General features: G+C 35.8%; 1 protein-coding gene across 1 annotated transcript in view; it reads left to right on the top strand.

The window, feature by feature from the left end:
* The window catches only part of ARID5B (AT-rich interaction domain 5B), a 227,130-nt gene that overhangs the window by 78,192 nt on the left and 125,965 nt on the right, over positions 1-22,973 (top strand). Inside the window, exon 4 of the mRNA XM_063433600.1 lies at positions 19,463-19,693. Within this exon, the coding sequence (XP_063289670.1) occupies positions 19,463-19,693 (231 nt within the window). The remainder of the gene's footprint in view (positions 1-19,462; positions 19,694-22,973) is intronic.

The raw sequence follows: 22,973 nt of genomic DNA, 5'->3' as shown, positions 1-22,973 counted from the left end.
ACTAGTTTTGGGGAACATGTGCTTGTATGGGCTTTAATTTGAGGCATTGTGGACATGGCCCTGCCTAATTTACTATTTGAATTTTTTTTTTAATTTCCTACATTTTTTGCACCTGTATTCTTGCAAATTGCTTGTAGCAACATTCTGTGAAATTGCCTATACACTGGGTGCTTACTCGATAATTATGTTTACTCTGTTCAATTTATCTTCATTTCAATGTGTGATATCAAATATATTCTGAAAAGTGGGACACTCCTGATGGGGTATCCCATCCAAAATGGGGAACCCCAAATATTTACAAAGCATCATTAAACTCTCATGCAGTCTTTGCATTTCTGTCTGAGCATGAGCTGCCCTTGTTTTGGATGGATTGTTGATATATTCCATATCTTGCACTACTACCCTTATATCCTGAATTCTGGTTAGTCTCTGGTGCATAAAATATAGTAATCTTATGTCGGATGGTAATCCATTGTGCTGCCCTCAGGAGACAATTCTATGGATGGAAAATGGCATTTAAGCATAATATTAACAGCCTATACACTGTCATAAATGTTTTTTTTTTTGCTGACCCGTAATACATCGCAAGGAACAGTCATACAGAGACTATAACTGAGCGGGAGTATAGGAGGGACAGAAAGATAAACAGTTGCACTCAGAATGACAAAAGTGCGAGATCAAGATAGCTTTGAAGACTCACAAAGAAGATACAGATATACCTTGAAAAACAGAGACAGCACACAACCTAAACATGCAGTCTACTGCTTTTCGTTGCGATTTTGGTGTCACTGGTAAAAAAAAGGGTGGTGTCCTCAAACTGTGCATTTATAGGCACCATATATCACACAGCCACATCAGAACCGCAAAGCTTTCATTTGCCAAACAAACAAGAAATGTAGACATTTTTATTATTTGATTTTCCTTTTCCTTTTTTTTATTATTTAATTTAATTGTTTATTTTATTTTAGTAATTTTTTTTCATAAAAGTGGATTTTCACAGGCAGAATCTTTAAATATACATTTCCCCAAGTACTGTGGACAAACTGATAAATGTGCTTGTCAAGCATGTTCGCAAAATTATAACTGCTCGTGCAATTATCTGTTTTATATTTCATCACCGTTTTACATTTTACATAAAAGCACTGAATACATTATGCTTATTACTTATTTTAAACTCCCATAAGGGAATCAAGGTCTATTTGTCAAATATGGCTGGCTACACTTTTTAAAAGAGAACCAATTTGTATCAAGATTGTAGAACGCCTACACTAAACATTATTTTTTTACCACTTTTTTCCTGCTTCTACTTCTTTTTCTGCAGCAGATGACTTTTTAGACATCATATTTTATTGCATGTGAACTTTCTGTTTGTTGGCATTGGTTGCTGAAAATGGAAAGCTGTTGTTGGTGTTTCATAGATTGATTACCGTATATACTCGAGTATAAGACGACCCGAATATAAGCCGAGGCCCCTAATTTTACCCAAAAAAACTGGGAAAACTTATTGACTCGAGTATAAGACTAAGGTGGAAAATGCAGCAGCTACTGGTAAATTTCTAAATAAAATTAGATCCTAAAAAAGTTATATTAACTGAATATTTATTTACAGTGTGTGTATATAATGAATGCAGTGTGTGTGTGTATGAATGCAGTGTGTATATGAATGCTGTGTGTGTATGCAGTGTGTGTATGAATGCAGTGTGTATATAATGAATGGAGTGCAGTGCGTGTATATGAGTGCAGTGTGTGTATAATGAATGCAGTGCAGTGTGTGTATGAGTGCAGTGTGTATGCAGTGTGTATGAGTGCAGTGTGTGAGTGCAGTGTGTATATAATGAATGCAGTGTGTATGTATGAATGCAGTGCAGTGTGTGTATATGAGTGCAGTGTGTGTGTATGAGTGCAGTGTGTGTGTATGAGTGCAGTGTGTATGCAGTGTGTATATAATGAGTGCAGTGTGTGTATATGAGTGCAGTGTGTATATAATGAATGCAGTGCAGTGTGTGTATGAGTGCAGTGTGTATGCAGTGTGTGTATGAATGCAGTGTGTGTATATGAGTGCAGTGTGTGAGTGCAGTGTGTATATAATGAATTGAGTGCAGTGTGTGTATGAGTGCAGTGTGAATGCAGTGTGTGTATGTGTGTATGTATGCAGTGTGTATGAATGCAGTGCAGTGTGTGTGAGTGCAGTGTGTGTGTGTGTGTGTGTGTGTGAGTGCAGAGCATTGGTGGGGGTGGGCATTTTATTAATTATTATTGTAATATATATATTTTTTTTAATGTTATTATTTTTTTTTTTTTTTTTTATTATTATTTTTTTTTTCGTCCCCCCTCCCTGCTTGTTAGCTGGCCAGGGAGGGGGGCTCTCACTCCCTGGTGGTCCAGTGGATGGGCTGTAGGAGGGGGGCTGTCAGGAAGCTGTAACTTACCTTCACCGCAGCTCCTGTCAGCTCCCTTCTCTCTCCTCCGTCCGTACAGCTCCCAGGTCAGCTTCCTCTGCAACTCTCGCGGCCGCGCGGAGCGTTGCCACGGTAACCCGTGGCAACGCTCTGACCCCGCGGCTCTCGCGAGATTTGCAGAGGGAGCTGACCTGGGAGCTGCACGCACCGGAGAAGAGAGAAGGGAGCTGACAGGAGCTGCGGTGAAGGTAAGTTACAGCTTCCTGACAGCCCCCGGTCCTTGTCTGTATTATGGCAATGAAAATTGCCATAATACAGACACTCACTCGAGTATAAGACGAGTGAGTTTTTTTCAGCACAAAAAATGTGCTGAAAAACTCGTCTTATACTCGAGTATATACGGTACATTGAAAGTGTTATCACCTTACCGAAGTTGGAAAGAAAGTTTGATATTTTTTATACTCCACTGTCTAACCAAAATATCATACTTCACTGTAGGAAACACGTGTGCATCTGGTGACTTCTATGAAAGGTTAACCCAGTTCCTTCTCATATACAGATATGAATGTTACCCCCAAATCTTGAATGTGAGCAGGCCAGACTTTGCTGTATTTGAGGCACTCTGCCGACCCACTCCCATCCCCCTCCCCACAAGAATTTATTTTTTCTTGAATCTAGGTAATTTCTTAAAGGGACACTATAGTCACCAGTGCAACTACATGTATTCCTGACCCTATAGTGTTAACACAACCATCTAGCCCCCCTGGGCCCCTCATGCCACCATAAATATAGTCAAAATCTTACTGTATTCAAGCCTGAAGCTGTAAATCTGCATGCTGTTAGACTTAGGAAAAACAAGCAGTTTGCTGACATGTGATAGCCTGATCCAATCACAGTGCTTCCCCATAGGATTGGCTGAGACTGACAAAGAGGCAGATCAGGGACAGAGCCAGCATGATTCAAACACAGCCCTGGCCAATCAGCATCTCCTCATAGAGATGATTTGAATCAGTGAATCTCTATGAGGAAAGTTCAGTGTCTGCATGCAGTGGGAGGAGATACTGAATCACCGGCTGCTCGTGCACAGCAGATCTGAGTGGATGGAGGCATATTATGCCTCCATCAACTCAGAAGTCCCTCTGGTTCACTCTGAGTGACTGCAACTGGAGGTGTTCCTAGCTTTCAATGTAAACACTGTATTTTCTCAGAAAATACAGTGTTTAAAATGAGAAAGGCTGCAGGGAGCTATAGTTCTCACCTGAACAACCTCATTAAGCTGAAGTTGTTCAGGTGACTATAGTGTCCCTTTAATAGTAAGGAGTAGTTTCTCTTATATCGCTAAAGTATGATTCAGCAGAGTGAGCGCAACATCAAACCTCCCAAGTGTCACTATTAAGGTGAGACAGTCCCTAGTTTCAGCCCAAATCCTTCTGTCCTTTTTTTTCTAGGAGTTCAATTTTGTTTGCATTTGAGTGTATAACAGAGCTCCACAGCAATAATACTCCCAGTAATGTGTCACTAAATGTGTTTAGAAACCAGTCTGTGTAGGATAGTAGGACATTGTTCTTGTTCTAAATTACATTATGTTTGAATAAACTGTTATTAGTAAGTCACCTAAAATTACTCAGAACAGCACCGCACCTGGCCACACCCCCATGAACACCCCTAAAATTTAATGTGTCCCTCTTTGTCCTTTTTAAATGTTAGGTGATATGTCAATTATCCACCATCTTAACAAATTAATTTTCATATTTTGCCTTCTGCTGACATTTACGTGACATTATTTTAAAATAACCTTAATTCAGGTTTTCAACCCAGTAACCTGTTGCGGAAACAACCAAAAATTCTATAGTTAGTAAAATGCCTCAGATAGTTAGTACACCAACTGTAGCAGCCGTTCAAATCTTTAAATCTTTAAATTATTTTATAATTTTAAAAAAATAAAGAGGGAAATGCTAAAATACATGAAATAATTAAAATAAAATAATAATAAAAACAAATAATTTAAATATTAAGCACTGGATATGTAACTTACAATTTATAAATGCAGATTTAGTATGGCTTTACTAATGCTTAAAAACAGTAACAAAATCTAAAAATACTTCTGTTAATTTGTGCTTTAGTATGGTAATGTTCAACAGGAAAGTCTGCAAAATAAACATATCTTTTTCTCCAATACGACTAGTATATTTTTTTTAGAGCTCTGTAGGGATTATTTAATATAATGTAAAATGTTGATTGTTGTACCAAATTCATCTGGCTTCTTAGAGTATTGGCTTATGACCAGGAAAATATAGCTTTATTGCACACTTTGACATTTAGATTTATTTGTTTTTTCCTCCGTTAAGTTGATTTCACGGTGAATTTCTACATTCTTTATAAATGGAGATGAGGTGGGGGGGGGGGGGGGGTGTGTAGAATCAGGGGAAAGCAGTCTGTACCAGCTGATTTACAGTACAAACCATTTCTCAAAATAACCACAGCAGTACAATACTGTTGTGTAATTTACGTCACTGCATGTTTTCATTTGATGGTTTGTGGCATGTTCAGTTATGATTCTTGTTAGAATATTTTTCATTGGCTTTTTCATTTTTAGAACTGTGGCTCGCAAACCATATCTTGGCTCACCTCCTGTAAACTTACTGAGTAAATGCGATTGATCTAAACTTTGTACCTGCATTACTCATAGTTTCTATTTTGATGTGTGTCGTATAAGTCGTATAAGCTCAGTGTTTCAATTGTTGAAGGAACACTTCAGGCACACAAAGAACAAGACTGCAAAAAAGCATCCTGTCCAATAATTGGGTTGTTTTTGTTTTTTTCTTTTTTCCGTCATCTTCTTAAAGATTCCTGATGCATTTATTGCATCGGCATGATACCTTACCTCCCTGATCTGCTAGGACATCCCACTAATTGGCACACCTGAAAAAAGTGCTGTACAAGCAAAATATGAACTCCCTCACTACTGTAGACTTGTGTAAAAAAGAATGTCGGCCATATTCAAATCGATTCACCTGAAGCAAAACTCTTTTAATCCACATTGAAGAAAATTTGTCAAGGAAATAAACTATTTTCTGAATGAATCTGCTTGTTTGGGTATCGACTATAAGGATTTTGATTCTGATAAAAAGATTAATTTGAGGGTAAAACACATTTTTACTCAAGTCTACCAAGTTGTTTATAAAAAATAACCACAATAATTTGAGGTTTAGTGTTTTCACAATGTGAAAATATATATATTTTTTTTATGTCTATATAAATATCACATTATTTAATGCAAACGAAATTTATCCAACTGAGTTACAGAATGTGGAGGTTAAAGTCCACCATACAACAGTATTTTTTAAAACTTATACATGTATATTCCATCCTGTAAGCACTTTATTGAGAAAGGAGGGGTTAATAATACACACCCTGAACATTTCTGCTGACGAAAGAGTCCATCTACATGTTAGTTGGCTGGCTAGGGTGCCTGTCAATCAAAGATGCGTGTGCATCGACAATTTTGTTTTAGTGTGCTTGCTGTCACATGTCATTAGTGATTCTGATAACTGGCATTTGTCCAAGATGGCCTCCACATCGCTCTACATTTTAACACTAATATGCAACTCTATACCTCCTGTACAACTATGCACTTTTGCACGTTTTTTTTAATTTTTTTATTTATTCACAATTATTTTGAAACACCAAGGGTAGGGCCTGCCTAAAATTTATGTCCAACCTGAAAAATGGAAACTCATACACCACATGCTGAGCTATCTAGCGATACCCATGTTTTCTAATGTTTTTTTTTTTTTTTTTCATTTCATTTTTATGTTTTAAGTGGGCATATTAAGATGCATGTCACTTAATAACTTCATATTAAAAACGCTGCCCGTTTTGACTGCAGCTTTTTGCACATTGAGAACTGCACAACAAAAATCTACGAATAGGCTTGCGGTTTAGGGTATCTGGGTAAAAAAAACAAAACCCTTGCATTTTAATGTTTTCGTTTTTTTTTTACACTTTAAAACTGAACTGCTAGTAGGATGCCTTTTAAGGAACCATCCACTGCCGCCCCCCGCCAAAAAAAATAATTAAATAGCTATTTAATGGATGTACTCCCAATTAAAACATGCATGTTTTTAATTATGCATTATTTTTATTGTGGGTATATTTGAAAGCAACTTGCAAATGTGGCAATTCTCTTGTCTGCAGCAATTGCAAACCCTCCCCTTTTTACCCTACCCAGTCTTCCTGTGGCTGTCTAATTATAAGCTTCCTAATGCTGCTCAAGACATTTTTTGCGAGGCAGCTTGCTATAGTGCTCTATGTGTGAACAGTGTGTTATTTTATTTTTTCATTTTACAAAAAGTATAGATTTCAATAGAAATCGGCACTTTTATAAATTAACCTTTTTGAACAGCCTGACTGTCAGTCAGACGTGATATTCACAGACCTATTTTGCTGACACCCATGGCACTTTAATAGTTAAATCTGTATAAGCCAATGTATTAAGAATGCTGTTTTAATTTGGTTGTTTACTCGAATTAGTCCAGTGAGTGGTTTTGCATAGTTATATCTTTATTAGGAGTGCTTTGACTCACTCATCTTTAATTTTTTGGAAATAAGAATCTTTGTAAATCAACAATTATATGTACCTTTGAGAATATTACTCAATGCAAAAGGCCAGAAGCTATTATGTTGATAAACAGGGTAAGAATGTTTAGCTGTTGCAACTGAATGAATTGCACCTTCCAGTCCAACCACAGTGCAGTCATGATCTGCACAATCTCATAATTGGAACAGGAAATTGTTGAGTAACTGCAAGATGAGTAAGGCACTCGAAAACAGAAAGAGAAAATTATATTCCCAGAAATTATAATCATATTTAAATTCCTACCCTTTTATCAATACATGCTGGAAATGATTAGAACAGATGTGATCGTATATATCTTATCATTCATAGCATTAACAGATGTGATTGTGTAAATCTTATTCGTTCGTGACATTCTCATTCTAATGAAATCCAATTTTATTTTCTAAGCTACATTGTGATTATTGGTTTACAAAAATACAGCTAGAGATGTCAATGAACCCAAACACATTTAATACATTTAAATTATATTTTTTTTTAATAAACGTTAGAAGTATACTGTAATCCATCTGGTTACAGACATTTTAATTTATATAATGTCTGTATAGATATATTTACATTTTTTTTATTGTTTGTGTGTGTCTCTCTTTCTCTGTGTGTGTGTGTGTATATATAATGTATGTAAATATATATATTGTGTGTGTGTGTGTGTGTGTATTTTTTTTTCTTGGTTGCTAAGCGCACTGGGAAAGCAGAAAGCTTAGAGAATGGAATGTCTAATGCAATAAACCAACTCAAGGTAACCTAAATCATTTCAAAAGAGCTTCATATTGACACAATATTGCTTAAATTTAGTTTGTACGAAGAGTTTAGATTCCTAATTGAAGCAAATTCATTCTTGTTCTTACAAATACCTGGATATTTCTTTTCTAAAGAATGAAGACATATTGTTTCAAACAGGGTTTTAATACATCTCAAGGACCGTTTGTGGTGAAATCATCAAATGTTTGTTTCTATTGGCATTAAAATGCATTCACACTAATACGATTAAGGGAACGAAAGGGGAAAATATTTGGCAGAATTTGCTGTTGAGGTAATTAGGTACAGGAAGGAACATGTATAATTTTTCCATTTAGCTTCATAAAAACCTTGTGTTGTGTTGAAATGAATTGCGCAAATAGTACATTGTGCTATTGAAAGATTTAAAATTATATAATTATTCCAAAACAGCGTTGCAGATGTATCCATTTAATATGTGTGCAATAGCGGTGTGTTTGTGTGTATATATATCGATATATATTCACTTCTATTTTTTATGGGAGTGTGTATCTATCTAGCTAATCTATCTATCTATATATGTGTAAAAATAGATAGATAGATACACACTCCTATAAAAATAGAATATCATGCCATGGATGGGTTTTGAAGACATTATTAGAAACCAATTATTACTAGAACCAAATATCTCTAGAACCAGCGTTGTAACTGCTGCCAGTGCAGCTGCACCGGGGCCCACATGCTCAAGGGGTTCATCAGGTAAACCATGCACTTAGGGCCACCCAATGGCAAAAGTGCTTTCAGGTACCTGATTAGTGCTGTGGCCCTTTAACAGTGTGACCAGGCCCTTGTGATAGCAGCAGCGCTGGGAGGAAGTGACAGCTGGTCACTTCCTGACAGAGAACACAGAGCTGAGATGGCAGAGAGCAGGTGGGCAGAGTTGCAGCCAGCCAACTGGAACCCAGGGAAACCACCCTACTGCACCAAAAAGATAGGAAACAGGAGGGTGGATTAAAATGTGTGCATTTCTGTATGTGTGTCTGTGTATCTATCTATGAGTTTGTATGTGTCTGTGTATGTGTCTGTGTATCTGTGCATTTGTGCATATATCTGTTTGTCTGTGTGTCAATGTGTGCCCCTGTGTATCTGTGTGTTTCTTTGTCTGTATGTGTCAGTATTTGTATAAGGGTCATTGTGTGTATTCATGTGTCCGTATAGCTGCATGTGTGTCTGTGTATCTGTATGTGTATTAGTGTGTGTCTGTTTATCTGCGTTTGTGTCTGTGTGTGTCTGTATTTGTATATGTCTTAGTGTATGTGTAAGGCTGGGGTTAGAGCTAGAGAACATTTAATCAGAGTTGGGAGAGACAGTTTCTATCTCTTTCCATATTTTTTACTTCAGCTGCCTACGTTACCTTTATCGAGAGAGTACTGAATTCAAATGGTGGCAGCTGCTGGAGGTTGTGTAAGTCCAACTAAATGTGGACATATATTTATTTACCTGTGTGTGTATTATATCTGTCTATCATTTCCCCTATCTATCTATCTATCTATCTATCTGTCTATCTGTCGGTCTGTCTCCATTTCCACCTTTACCTTCCATCTTTTCTATTGATATAGTTCAATATGTCTGTATCTGTAATATGAATACAGTTTTCAGGCCTTAAAGAGGACATTTTAAAACTACCTTTACTAATGGGGGGTATACATTGAAAAAAGTGTTGAAGAGCATTGGCTTAATTTTGTTTTTATGTTGACACCCACATCTGAGAATATTCATAAGATAATCTTGGCTGTCTCTTTGTTGATAACATACCAGAATTTGCAGACGAAAGTTATTACATTAAAAAAGTAAATAAAACACATAATCGTATTGTGTAAAGCTGTCTTTTGGAACATAAATCTCAACTCCCATTTCATTTTGGATTTTTGTTTACTATTGACATATATTGCAAGGTCATAAGAACTCAAAGTAATTTCATGTTCACAACTATAATTATAGGAACTGTGTTGCTATACACATTTCTTTCTTGACCAATTTATTTTCCTGACACGTTGTCCTACTTAAACATCATAAAATTGCATTTGTGCTATATTTACTAAAATATGTTTGTGTGTATGAATATATATAAATGTAGAAAAAGAGCATTTCTCTAATAGTAGTGATTTGGTCTTAATTCTACCTGGCAGAAATATTATTTGTCTAATTATTTTCTTAAACCAGATAATAATAATTTCACAAACAGTGAAAAAAAAAAGTTGTGAAATGACATTACTTTTATTTTTCATTCTAAAATTAATCATCTAGACACCTATTTTTATGCAGATGTAGCTCCAGGAACATTTGTGATTATAGGGCATATAAAAAATTTGTTCTTCTTTTTGCTATAGCTTTTTTTTTGTTTGTTTAATATATGCTCGTGTGAACATATAAAGCTATTTTGAGAAATGGGAGGGTTGGATTTTAGATTGCAATCCATTGAATGACCTTTACATAAAACCTATCTTGAACATTACAAAGAATGGTATTGTTTTTAATTAAATGTTTAAGATTTCATGGTATCCATTACCTTTATTATATTTACACACACAACTTCCATTCTCCTCTCCAGTTAAGTATTTAAATTCTGGGGCAATGTAGGAAAAAGGGAGCTATAATAAGAGAAATGCAAACTATTTGTTCTGGATACTATACATTAGCTTTCACTCCTGAGACATCATGCATTTTAAAAGTAAAAAAAATAAAAATTATCTGCAGGCATTAGTGTGCCTGTAGGTGTAGCCGAGGGCAGAATTATTCTTGGAATTTTGTTTATAACTTAATGACCATTCCATGTAAATTATTTGATGTCTGATGCAACCTGGGCTCAAAGACACACAGCATCCCTTACAAAAATGGTAACTATTACCTCACTTGTAATTGGGTATATGCAACACATGCGGTTTCATAAACCATGGAGCACTAAAGACACTGAGGTGTAAGTCTCAAAAGCCTTTGGCCACTTTAACCTATCCCCCCATGCCCCTGTCCTAACCTTTACTTCCTCTGAAGTTTACACTGTCCATCTATTTAAACCCACTCCTCTAAGAATTGCCATCATTTATCACACCAAAGTGCACTTTACTGGACTTTTTACTGGGACTTTCATTTGGCGGTATTGTTACTTTGTGTATATGCTGTGGTGCTTTGCTGCTTTTAATTTTGGCAATTATTGCAGTACCATACCACGCTGTATTTTATACATATATCTGCCTATTTTTGTCCTATATTATTAATATATTTTATATAATATTTCATCAATTAATAAACCCTTATTTACTCTTGAATTTGTGGAGTCTGGGTCTTCAACTGAAAATTATCGAAAGCCTGAATAGGCACCCGAGAGCGAAGTACATAGAGCCTAAGAGGCTCCATCCTTGTGAGTTCAATCCTCATATGATACAATTGTTTGTTTTTACCTATATGGAAAACACTATGTATGTCTCATTTGTTTTACAGATGTAACCACCATGTCTATATCTGCAATAGGTGGTATATCCTTTTTACTCTGTATATTTTCCTAAGTGTGTGTGAATTATTTTAATTGTTTCACTTTACCTTTAGGTGTTAAGGGATTACACCTTTCTGTCACACTTACTTTTATTGTCTATTTTAAGTTGGAAGCGCCTACACAACTATACACCTTGTGTATATTTTGTTTGCTACTTGAAAACCAGAGTAATCTGAATGTGCCTTTCCTGGTTAAATACTTTATTATTATTATGTGAACACTGTAATGAAATTAAACACTTTTTGGAATCACCCAGTTTTTGGGAGATTTCAATAAATCTCCCCCACTATGTCCAAAGTAGATCTACTTTGTTCTAAACAGCTGTTTCACTAGATCGTGTCCATAGCTCCAACTCTCTCTTGCAGATCTTCACAAATGGACTGTTCTTTTTGATATAAACATACACATACATTTCAACCTTCAAAAGCAACACAAAGTAAAAAGTACCAACATCTACATAAACTAACTAAACCGAATCAGAGCTACAAAATAAAGAATACTTTGTCCACCTTTCGATATTCTGCAAGGTAAATTTATCCAAAGCAGTATCTATGAATAAATAGCAGTAAAAATAATATGTCCTATGAATAAAAAGTGCATACACAAAATGATCTAATATTAGATACAACTTTTAACTCAAAAGTGTTATCTATGTGAGCAGTAAGGTGATCAGTGACAAGATCCAGCTGAATGCCTCAGATTGAAGCATACCAGTATCTGGAAGAGATAAAATGTCATTGATCTAAACTAAAAGTACATAGCATTTTCTCCAATCACAACTGCAATGTGATATGAATTCTGAGAAATGAAGTTTGTTAACTTTGTTACATATCCTTGTAAGGACTTTGGATAGTAATTTAATATATCATAACATTTTCTTAGTGAATGAGTATAGAGAAGCTACGGCACAAGTCAATCGCTAAGCAATTACGGACCTTTATCAAAGTAAAGATTTCTTTTTTTAAATCTGCATTTAGAAATAAGACCTATAGGGTCTTTTGTTAACCCCTAAAGAAGTTCAGCAATCTAAAATGTATTAGATTTAATCTTTAGAAATTGTGGTAACTAAGCCCAACTTGCCTTATTTACACAATTGTAGAATAGCATACGATTAGAGAAAAAAATGTATAGCCAGAATTAAAAAAAAAAAAAAAAATGTTTTTAAGAATTCCAATACATTTTAAGCAATTCTTGATGACTCAAATGGGTTACTTACATTATATCATGTCTTCTTTAAAATAAGTTAATTAAGATATTTAACTGGCCTTGAATTATCAGTCTAATATTTTCCATTTCAATGTAAAATAAAACCGAAATCAACAATGAGGACAGCTGTAAATTCAATCATATAGGGAGTTTAATCACATTCTCAATAAAACCTAGAATTTTATGTAAATCATCAGACATGAAGCTGGATTTAACACTGCAAGATGTGTTAACGCTAATATGATTAGATCGTTATTTTACTATTCATCCCTTAAATTTTAAAGCAAGACAAACTGGTTAGGAGAGAATTTTTTTTTTTTACTATTCAATATTTACAAGTCCCAATATTTACATTCTGGGAGTTGTGTTTTTTCTTTAGTCCGATGGTGTTTGATATTAATACTGTGTAGACAAGATATTATTAGGTGAGCGTATTTAGAATGGCTACTGGCTTAGACCTAGCAGTATAGAAGAATCAGTCAAGGAAGACCGAGTGAAATAATCATGTTATTTTTTTATGTTATAGTATATTAACATTATGATGCTGACCTTGTTATTTACGACGTAAATATAGGGGAGACACCAAGACCAACTAAGTAGAACATAGAATAGTACCCAGTTTAAACAGAGCACTAATCAGTTTGATTGATATAATTTTCATTTCCATCCATACAATTCCTTTTTAAAGCAGATATATCACCTTTCAGTAAGTTACTTTGGATAACTACTAAATATGCCTTTATTTTTTTTTATTTGATTTTTTTTAAACCTACATAATTATTATATGACTAATAGATTTTCCATGTTTTTTTCACTTGTCTAAGCCAGAACAGTCAAGTGAAGTAAAACATGGAAAATTTACTAAAGGTTAACTGTGACTTGCCTGGATGTTTAATACTATATTCACTTATCCTTATGTTTAATAAAAAATAAAATAAAAAAGCATGTATTTGTAAGGTATGAAAAATAAATTGAAATGTTGAAATCCTCATTTCTGTATGCTACATCTGGGAGCATCTATTTTGGCTCTCTGTCAATCAATACCACTAACCTTCTCCTTTTCACCTGGCTGTCAACATATAGAAAGCATACAGAGAAGAGGGGGTGGGGGGGAAACAACAACATTTCAATTTCTCCTCATTTGCATTGTTTGCCCTGGCTATGCCATGCAACTGGATTATGATGCATTTTACTAAATCTTATATATACATTTAAAGGAAAATGGAGCATCACATAAAAAAGACATAACAAGAGTTATAGCTCATTTTAATTCTTTATGCTAATTCCATGGAATTCCCATGTGTAATTCTCAATATTCTGGGTGCACTGCTAGGTATGCAGTTTGTTTTGTTGATTGTAGTATGGTATCTGTACAACCACGTTTTCATGGCTGTAACATTACTTGTAAAATAGTAAGCATAGTATCTTAAAGGGACACTATAGTCACCTAAACAACTTTAGCTTAATGAAGCAGTTTTGGTGTATAGAACATGCCCCTGCAGCCTCACTGTTCAATCATCTGCCATTTAGGAGTTAAATCCCTTTGTTTATGAACCCTAGTCACACCTCCCTGCATGTGACTTGCACAGCCTTCCATAAACACTTCCTGTAAAGAGAGCCCTATTTAGGCTTTCTTTATTACAAGTTCTGTTTAATTAAGATTTTCTTATCCCCTGCTATGTTAATAGCTTGCTAGACCCTGCAAGAGCCTCCTGTATGTGATTAAAGTTCAATTTAGAGATTGAGATACAATTATTTAAGGTAAATTACATCTGTTTGAAAGTGAAACCAGTTTATTTTTTCATGCAGGCTCTGTCAATCATAGCCAGGGCAGGTGTGGCTAAGGCTGCATAAACCGAAATAAAGTGATTTAACTCCTAAATGACCGTGAATTGAGCAGTGAAATTGCAGGGGAATGATCTATACACTAAAACTGCTTTATTTAGCTAAAGTAATTTAGGTGACTATAGTGTTCCTTTAAGGTCCCTTGTGTTCTAACCCCTACTACACCAGAGACCACACAGGCTGATTGGAATGGGCTTATATTACTAATTGAAATTGTTATTATTAAAATGGCTCGGTCATCAGAAATCGTTTGGGCACAACTAGCGTAGATAACAGCAATGCAATATGACATTTGCATAAATTTAAAAAATCTAATTTTGTGTGCATAGATTTGTTTTTTTAATGAAAGTGTTCTGAGACAAAATAGGTCTATATCTGGAGCTTCAGCCCCTAAAGACCTGCATTCCCTAAGCATAACAGAGCTCCATTTCCACTCTGTAATGCATATAAGGAATGTCTTAAAGTCACATTTTGGAGACATACTATATTTAAAGGGACAGTGTAGTCGCTATAACCTATTCATCTCTTTGAATTGGTTATAGTGCCTGGAGTCTCCAGGCACTGTCCCTCCATTCAGTGATAAACCACCTTCAAGCAGTTTAACACTAAATAAGTGTCCCTGGCCACACACGATCTGGCCCTGTCTGGAGGTGTGGCTAAATCAGAGGCTACACCAGTGGTTCCGAAACCTTTTAAGTTCAAGGCGCCCTTAATATTTTAATATTTTTCCAAGGCGCCAAAAGTCAAATTTTTTTTAGGTTGTATATATGTACAGCGCTGCGGCATATACTGGGCCCCTGTTCGGCAGAAATTCTTGCCGTTCAACCGTAGATCCAGAACCTAATCTTGGGAGGGGCACTGGTAGATTATTTAAAGAAACAATCCCGGCACAATAATCACTACAGCACTTTGTAGTGGTTATGGTGCCAGTAGTGCGTAGTGTCTTTCCAGAGTAAGTAGTCAAACTGTTTAGGAACAGGAGATAGGGACAGTAGTGTGTGTGTATGGGGGTAATTGTGTGTATGGGGGTAATTGTGTGTATAGGGGGTAATTGTGTGTGTATGGGGGTAATGTGGGTGTGGCGGGGGTGCAGTGTGTGTGTGTAATTTTCATATCCCCCCCTACCTGCTTACCTTTGCCTGGGAGGGGACACAAACTCTGGCGGTCCAGTGGAGAAGCCCTGGTGGTCCCAGTGGTGAGAGTGAACTCTAGCAGCCTCAGGAGCTGCTAGAGTTCGCTCTCGCAAGATTCGGAGCATTGCCATGGTAACTGTGGCAACGCTCCGAGCTTGTGAGAGGAGAACCTAGTGGAGCTGCAAGTTAGAGATCCCCTGGGTGCTCTCTCCCTCCCCTGCCAGCTGCCAGCATTACACTGCTAGCGGGCCAGAGAGAGAGATCTCTGATCTCCCCTCACGTCCTGCAGAGCCGGCAAGGGAGAGAGAGGCACAGTTTCGGGTGCTATGATCATAGCACCGGGAAAATATTTTGCTGCTCCCCTGTGTGCAAGTCACACAGTTTGGGAACCGTTGGGCTACACACTTCCTTGTAGACATTACCCTTATTACCACCAGGTGGAGCTCTGATAGGCTACAAGCAGTCAGCTGACACTGTGGACCAATCACAGCTGCCCATTGCTGCTAAGTTTAATACTTCTTCATTAGCCAAAGCAGCACAAAGGGCTGCTGGGAGCTCACACTTGGCATTAAAACCCAAAACGTTAAACATTTAAAAACAGTTTAATGCTGGATGAAATTATGGAACCAGGGGATTACAGATAGTATAACCTGTTTAATGAGATGAAGCAGATACATTGCCTACAGTGTCCCTTTAATGACTACTCTCTGAGCAACAGCACAACCGATGTCTCATGAATAATGCAGTTTGGAAAACACTTGCAGTGCCAAGGTTAAACATCACTGGTCTGTAGTTTAATAATTTAATATGGATATAGAAAGTCATATATGTTTTATTTCATCATTTTCTTTTTTGGATTGTTATGAAAAAAATCTGGAAAAGAGAACATTCTGTTTTGAAGAACGAGAGCTATGTTTTGCAACCTCTACAAACATTAAACTCCACTGCCAAGATGCAAAAGGGGGGAAAAATTGTTCATTTTTTTCTTCTTCTCTGTAAGCTACACTGTTATTAATACCTTCTCTTTGTAAACCACTTCGAGAACGGCAATGCTGTGTAGACTTTGAACTTCAGGATACTTTTTTATTTTTACCTTTCATTTTCATTCTTAATGGAATGGTTGTGAAAGAAAGGCTTAATTCAGAATATGTCACAATATAATGCCTGCAGGCAGAGCTAAAAAGAATGTTGACTAATAAGACATGGGGTGTGTAACTATCTACAAGAGCAAAGATAAATTATCTGGCTGTGACGTTAAAGGGACAATAAAGCCAACAAAAAAATCTTATGATTAAAATCTGTGAAACAAATTATGATTTGCTCCTCTACCCAGTGATAATAGGGGAGATTTATTTGTTTCCTGTTCTAAAAAGTAATCTAAAGTAGTAAAAATGGGTTAATCGCCATGGAAATCAATAGGAACAGCAGGGATATTCCATGGGTAACTCTTCATTTTCCATCTTTACACTACTTTTTAGAATAGAACACCTTGATAAATCTCCCCCGCTGAGTTCCCTTTGCTCGCCAGTCCTGCTGGCTTTACTAGAAAAATAAATGAAAAAGAGATTAAGAAAATCAGGCCAGAGTATGCATATATACGTAAATGCTCAAGAGTTTACATGCATTGTGTGTGAACATGCTACCACCATTCTTGTTTTCTCCCACCTAGAGCAGCCTAGAACAAAGGTAGGCAGCCTTTGGCACTCCAGATGTTTTAGACCACATCTCCCATAATGCTCTTGCAAGCATAACGCTGTCAACGCATCAGGGGAGATGTAGTTTACAACATCTGGAGTGACCAAGGTTGCCTATTCCTGGCCTCGAAGCCTCTTTGAGAACTTAGAATACTGACACACAAGAATGGGCTGGAGAGATGGACTAGACTATGTCACTGCGCCATGGACTTACAGCACAATTGGCATTTTGATCCATTATTACTGATGAATACTGAGTGATTATCATGCAATTTTAAAGATTTAGGAATAAAGACGCTGTGTGGATGTAAATCCCTGATGCATTTCATGTAAGCAGAGTTGGTTATCAGCTCATATCTGCAATTAAAAAAAAATAAAATCCAAGGATTAAAATCAATTATAGTTTAGACATTATTAAATAAGATATATAGTTTAGCATCTCCTTTTTTTTTATTCTCTCCATGCGGATTTAAGTGTATTATCCAAATTCCATGACTGTTATATAATACCTAATTGCTCTCATAACAATATAAAAAAGAAAGAAAACAAATCTGCTTTATATTGTAGAATCGCCTTAAATGTACTATTGTGTGTGTTTTGTATCCTTGGCATACTGTTCTCTGGCAGTAAATAGAAGTCAATTTAGCCTGTGTTCTCACAGTGTGGTTTGTAACATGGCAGCAGGCTAACTGGTTAAAGCAGATTATAGCACACAGTGCAGATCTATATTGAAAAAAAATGGTCATAAAAAAAAAAATGTGTCTGTTTAGTGAAATTCATCCTGTGTATAATATTGTACCTTTTCACAATGACAATGCTCTTTGTGTATTTTAAATGCAATGGTGTCTATGTATGTTTGTATAATATATGTTTTTTTATGGGGGTGTGTGTGTGTGTGTGTATATATATATATATATATATAATATCTCGATAGGATTATCATATACAGATTATGTGATGAAGAGCAGTCAGTTGATAAAAGTCTGAATGTTGGACTGAAATGTTGATCTTTTTGATTAATACATTTATTTATTTGGAGAAGTTCTAATGGATGCCCTCCTTCATGTATGCTATGGGCTGGAAAAAAGCACAGCAACTGAATAATTATTTAAGCATCAAGTGCAGGGCCTAAGGACATGTGTATATATGTGATATGTGTGTTGAGATATATATATATATCTTAGAATTTTCCATAGGCACCTAAATACATCAAACTTTCTATGGTCATTTTATTACATTCCTACCTTCATCGAATAGTTGACTTGAAGGAGTGTACTCCGTAACATTTGATATACCATCAGCTACATAGTCACTATATGTTTACCCAGAAATTCAATGTTGTCCAGCTCAGAGATGTAGGATGAATATTTGAAATAAGTAAGCAAAGCCCTCTCTTCTAGCAGTGAGGAGCACGTGGTCTCTCATTTTACTGAATATATGATCCTTGATCACGGAGAATGTCTGGCACATCTAGAGATGTACTGTGACTCCGTGCGTGCTATCAACAACAATAAGAGGACTCCCGTTGTTCTAACCAGAAACTCTATTATATTTGACAATATATATTTGGGTATTTCAGTCTTTTTTATTTTAATTTTATTTTTTATAAAATTATCACTAATTATTTTATTTTATTATAGAGTTTAGTAACTTTGAAATGTATAATTTAAGTAAAAACAAAAAAAAATATTTAGCACAATTTAATTTATTTTTAATTCGCTTCCAAGTTTGGCCCCAAGTGAACATAAACAATGTTTTAATTTTTTGTTTGCTGGGTTTATTCTTTCATTTTGTACTACATTTGATATTAAAAGCAATCCGGAACTTACAATCTGATTGGTCTAGCATGACAGTTTTATAATCCATTCCTTTCTAACACCTAATTCATTTAATGCACAATTTTCAGTGTACGGTATTAAATATAACTGCGGTTGGATGATATATTTATTATATTTCATGCATAATATCAATGTGCATTTGTATTACAGATGGAAAATAGCCAGCAGTTGAATATTATTTGTGCATATCTGACCATCCATTATGAGGCATCAGTTTGTGTGTGCTGATATTGTCATGTGCATGCTCACTGTATATGCATATCAAAAAAAAAATATTGTGACATATAGCCAATGTGGACTGTATATATAAATATTTATGCAATGGTATATCTGTACTGAATCAAATCGATTTTTTTTTTTTAACTCCCTCAAAATATAGACCCAATTATACTGCAGCAAGTGTTGTTTTAGAGTGTGCAATAATATTTATTGATCTTATTACAGGTGAAGACGAAGAAGACAAAAATGTGATGGTCCTGAGTTATCCACAATATTGCCGATATCGATCGATTTTAAAACGCATTCAGGCCAAACCTTCGTCCGTGTTGGCAGACCAATTTGTTCAGGCCCTGGGAGGTATTGCAATCATCAACAGAAACACAAAAATCCTTTATTGTCGGGATACCTTTGACCACCCAACTCTTATTGAAAATGAAAGCATATGCGATGAATTTGGTAAGTTAATGCAGCTGATATATTATGTAAAAAAAAAAAAAAAAGGTCTGACTCAATAGCAGGCATGATTTCGAAGAATGTGTAATCTGTGTTTTTTTATATTTAAGCTATGAAAATGTTTGTGATGTTGGAACAATTTTCATATATTATAGTTAGATCATATTATCATACATTCTAAAGAGTGTTAAAAGCGCTCTAATTGGATGTAGCACTGAATTCCTGCACATGATTCCTGCAACAAGGTTCAATTATATTCAGTGTTCTGACAGTTGATTCATGAAAAAAACCCTGTATATTCAATACAGGTTGCTTTTTTAATTTCGTACATTGTCATTATATATTTCAATAAGGAAAAAAAAATTTAGGGATAGAATTAAAATGTAATATTTTTAATTGAATTCTCACTAACGTTCACCAAAAATATTTTGCCTGTTTAATATGTATCATACTTATCTTTTAATATGATAAAAATAGAGAAAATGTAGAAAAAAAATAATGTTATTATATATTATAAAAAAATACTCTATAAAAAAACTTTTTTTTTTTTTTTAAATAACCCAATATATCATTATACAAATTTTACAGTTCACTGCCCATATTAGTTCCCTTGCCTCCATAGCCCAGCTCGCTCACTCTCCTGCTACTCTTCGGTTCTTCCACACACCCCTTTGATTGGCTTATTTCGACACATGCATTCTATCCATCAATGCCTACCCGCCCTCTGACATGCTGTTATTTCTCTTTTGTGTATTTATGCCTTCCTAACGGATTGTAAGCTCCCTTGAGCAGGGCCTTCTTCACCTCTTGTCTCTGTTATATATTCCGTAGGTAAAATACTTGTTAAATATTCCTGTTTTATGATTGTGAAGCACTACGGAATATACTGGTGCTATATAAACAATAACAATAAATGGGCAATGTTACATAGTTACATAGTTACATAGCTGAAAAGAGACTTGCGTCCATCAAGTTCAGCCTTCCTCACATATGCTTTTGCTGTTGATCCAAAAGAAGGCAAAAAACCCAGTCTGAAGAGCTTCCAATTTTGCAACAAACTAGGAAAAAAATCCTTCTTGACCCCAAAATAGCAGTCAGGTGTCTCCTTGGATCAAGCATGTGGAATGTTTTATTCTGCTAAAGCACTCGCACACAAGATTAAATACACTGAAACTAATCAAACCGTAGGGAAACCATGTTTATTCACGTACCCTTGATACACTTTTCCTAGTTCTCATTACAGGAAAAATCAGGCGTCACTTATAATAATTTGTGGTAGATCTGGTACCTGTTGGTCTATCCGCTTTTGAAAAGAGAAACCTTTATTTATGAATCCAGATAGAAGAATATGAAGGGATTTTTTTTAAGCCATCTATTAGTATCTAGTAGTATATACAAAAATATAAGAGAGTATAAGTCTACCCTCTGTCAATTTAAAAGTTCCGTGCACCTTATTAGCAAGAGGTCAGGGGTGTGCCTTACACGAACGTATACATTTACTACTGATGATTGCATCGGTTATGTGCAATATTATATTGGATTATATTCACATATATGTCCTGTACAATAATTACTGATTATTACACATGTCCAAGGCAAAAAAAAGAAAAAAATTTCGTCCAAAACACTTCATCCAAAAATAAAATGAATAAAAAATTGCGATGAGCGAGTTTCAGCCATATTGCGGTTCAGCTCATCCGAATGTCATAAACAACAAAAAGATTCCAGAAAAATAATCAGATGCCAACATGGTGTGAAACTGGGCCAATCGGTGTACTGCAAAATATGTACATAGTTTTTTTTTTCCTGCCATTTGGTTCACAGATCAAGTTAGAAAAAGTAGCCAACAAACAGAATAAGAGCAGGAACAGTAAAAATACAATCTATATTTATATATCTACATTATTAAACTTATAAAAACCATTTCGTTTTTGTTTCTGTTCCTCATTTTTTTTTCCTCTCTGTTAAGTTCTCACTTGATCCTTGAATAAAATCAGTATGTGACTTTTATTTTTTTTTTCAAAATCCATGGATTAAGACAAACTTACACGATTTGTTGGTTTCATAATTAGTTTATATGGTTCAAAAATGTAGTACCGTATATACTCGAGTATAAGCCGAGTTTTTTAGCACATTTTTTGTGCTAAAAAACCCCAACTCGGCTTATACTCGAGTCAATAGTCTGTATTATGGCAATTTGCATTGCCATAATACAGACCGGGGCTGTGGGGGCTGTAAGAGAGTTTACTTACCTCTCCTGCAGCTCCTGTCAGCTTTCTCCTCCTCCGCGCCGTCCGTTCAGCACCTCGGTCAGCTCCCAGTGTAAGTCTCGCGAGAGCCGCGGCTCTCGCGAGACTTACACTGGGAGCTGACAGAGGGAGCTGCACGGACGGCGCGGAGGAGGAGAGAGCTGACAGGAGCTGCAGGAGAGGTAAGTAAACTCTCTTACAGCCCCCACAGCCCCCCACTGAACTGCCAATGCTGGACCACCAGGGAAGGAGAGCCCCCCTCCCTGCCATGTATCAAGCAGGGAGGGGGGATGAAAAAAAAATAATGAGTAATAATAAAAAAAAGAAAAATTAAATAATAATACAAAAATAATAAAAAATTTAATTAAATAAATAAAAATAATAAATAATAATTAAAAAAAATTAAAATAATAATAAAAAAAAAATTGCCCATCCCCCACCAAGGCTCTGCAACACACACACACACACACACACACACACACACACACACACACTGCATTCATACACACACACGCTGCACTCATACACACACGCTGCACTCATACACACGCTGCACTCATACACACACGCTGCACTCATACACTCACACTGCATTCATTATACACACACTGTAAATAAATATTCAATTAATATATTTCTTTTAGGATCTAATTTTATTTAGAAATTTACCAGTAGCTGCTGCATTTCTCACCCTAGTCTTATACTCGAGTCAATAAGTTTTCCCCGTTTTTTTGGGTAAAATTAGGGGCCTCGGCTTATATTCGGGTCGGCTTATACTCGAGTATATACGGTACATCACCCCTCAAAAGTACAGCGCTAAGTTGTACAACCTGAGGATGTTTTGAACCAGTAGCATAGCTTGTGAAAATCCTATTCCATTGACCGGACAATGATATTGAATTTCACAGGAAATATTTTACAGCATTGTGCAACTGTGCAATTCCTGTCTGAAGCTTTTAGATGCAAATACAAAGGAATAATTTTTTTGTATGTGTTTACTGGTACATGAGTTACTGATTTCGCATACTTTAGGC

Source organism: Pelobates fuscus, chromosome 10 (assembly GCF_036172605.1).
Source record: "Pelobates fuscus isolate aPelFus1 chromosome 10, aPelFus1.pri, whole genome shotgun sequence".
Lineage (NCBI taxonomy): Eukaryota > Metazoa > Chordata > Amphibia > Anura > Pelobatidae > Pelobates > Pelobates fuscus.
This window is presented reverse-complemented; position numbering and strand designations above follow the sequence as displayed.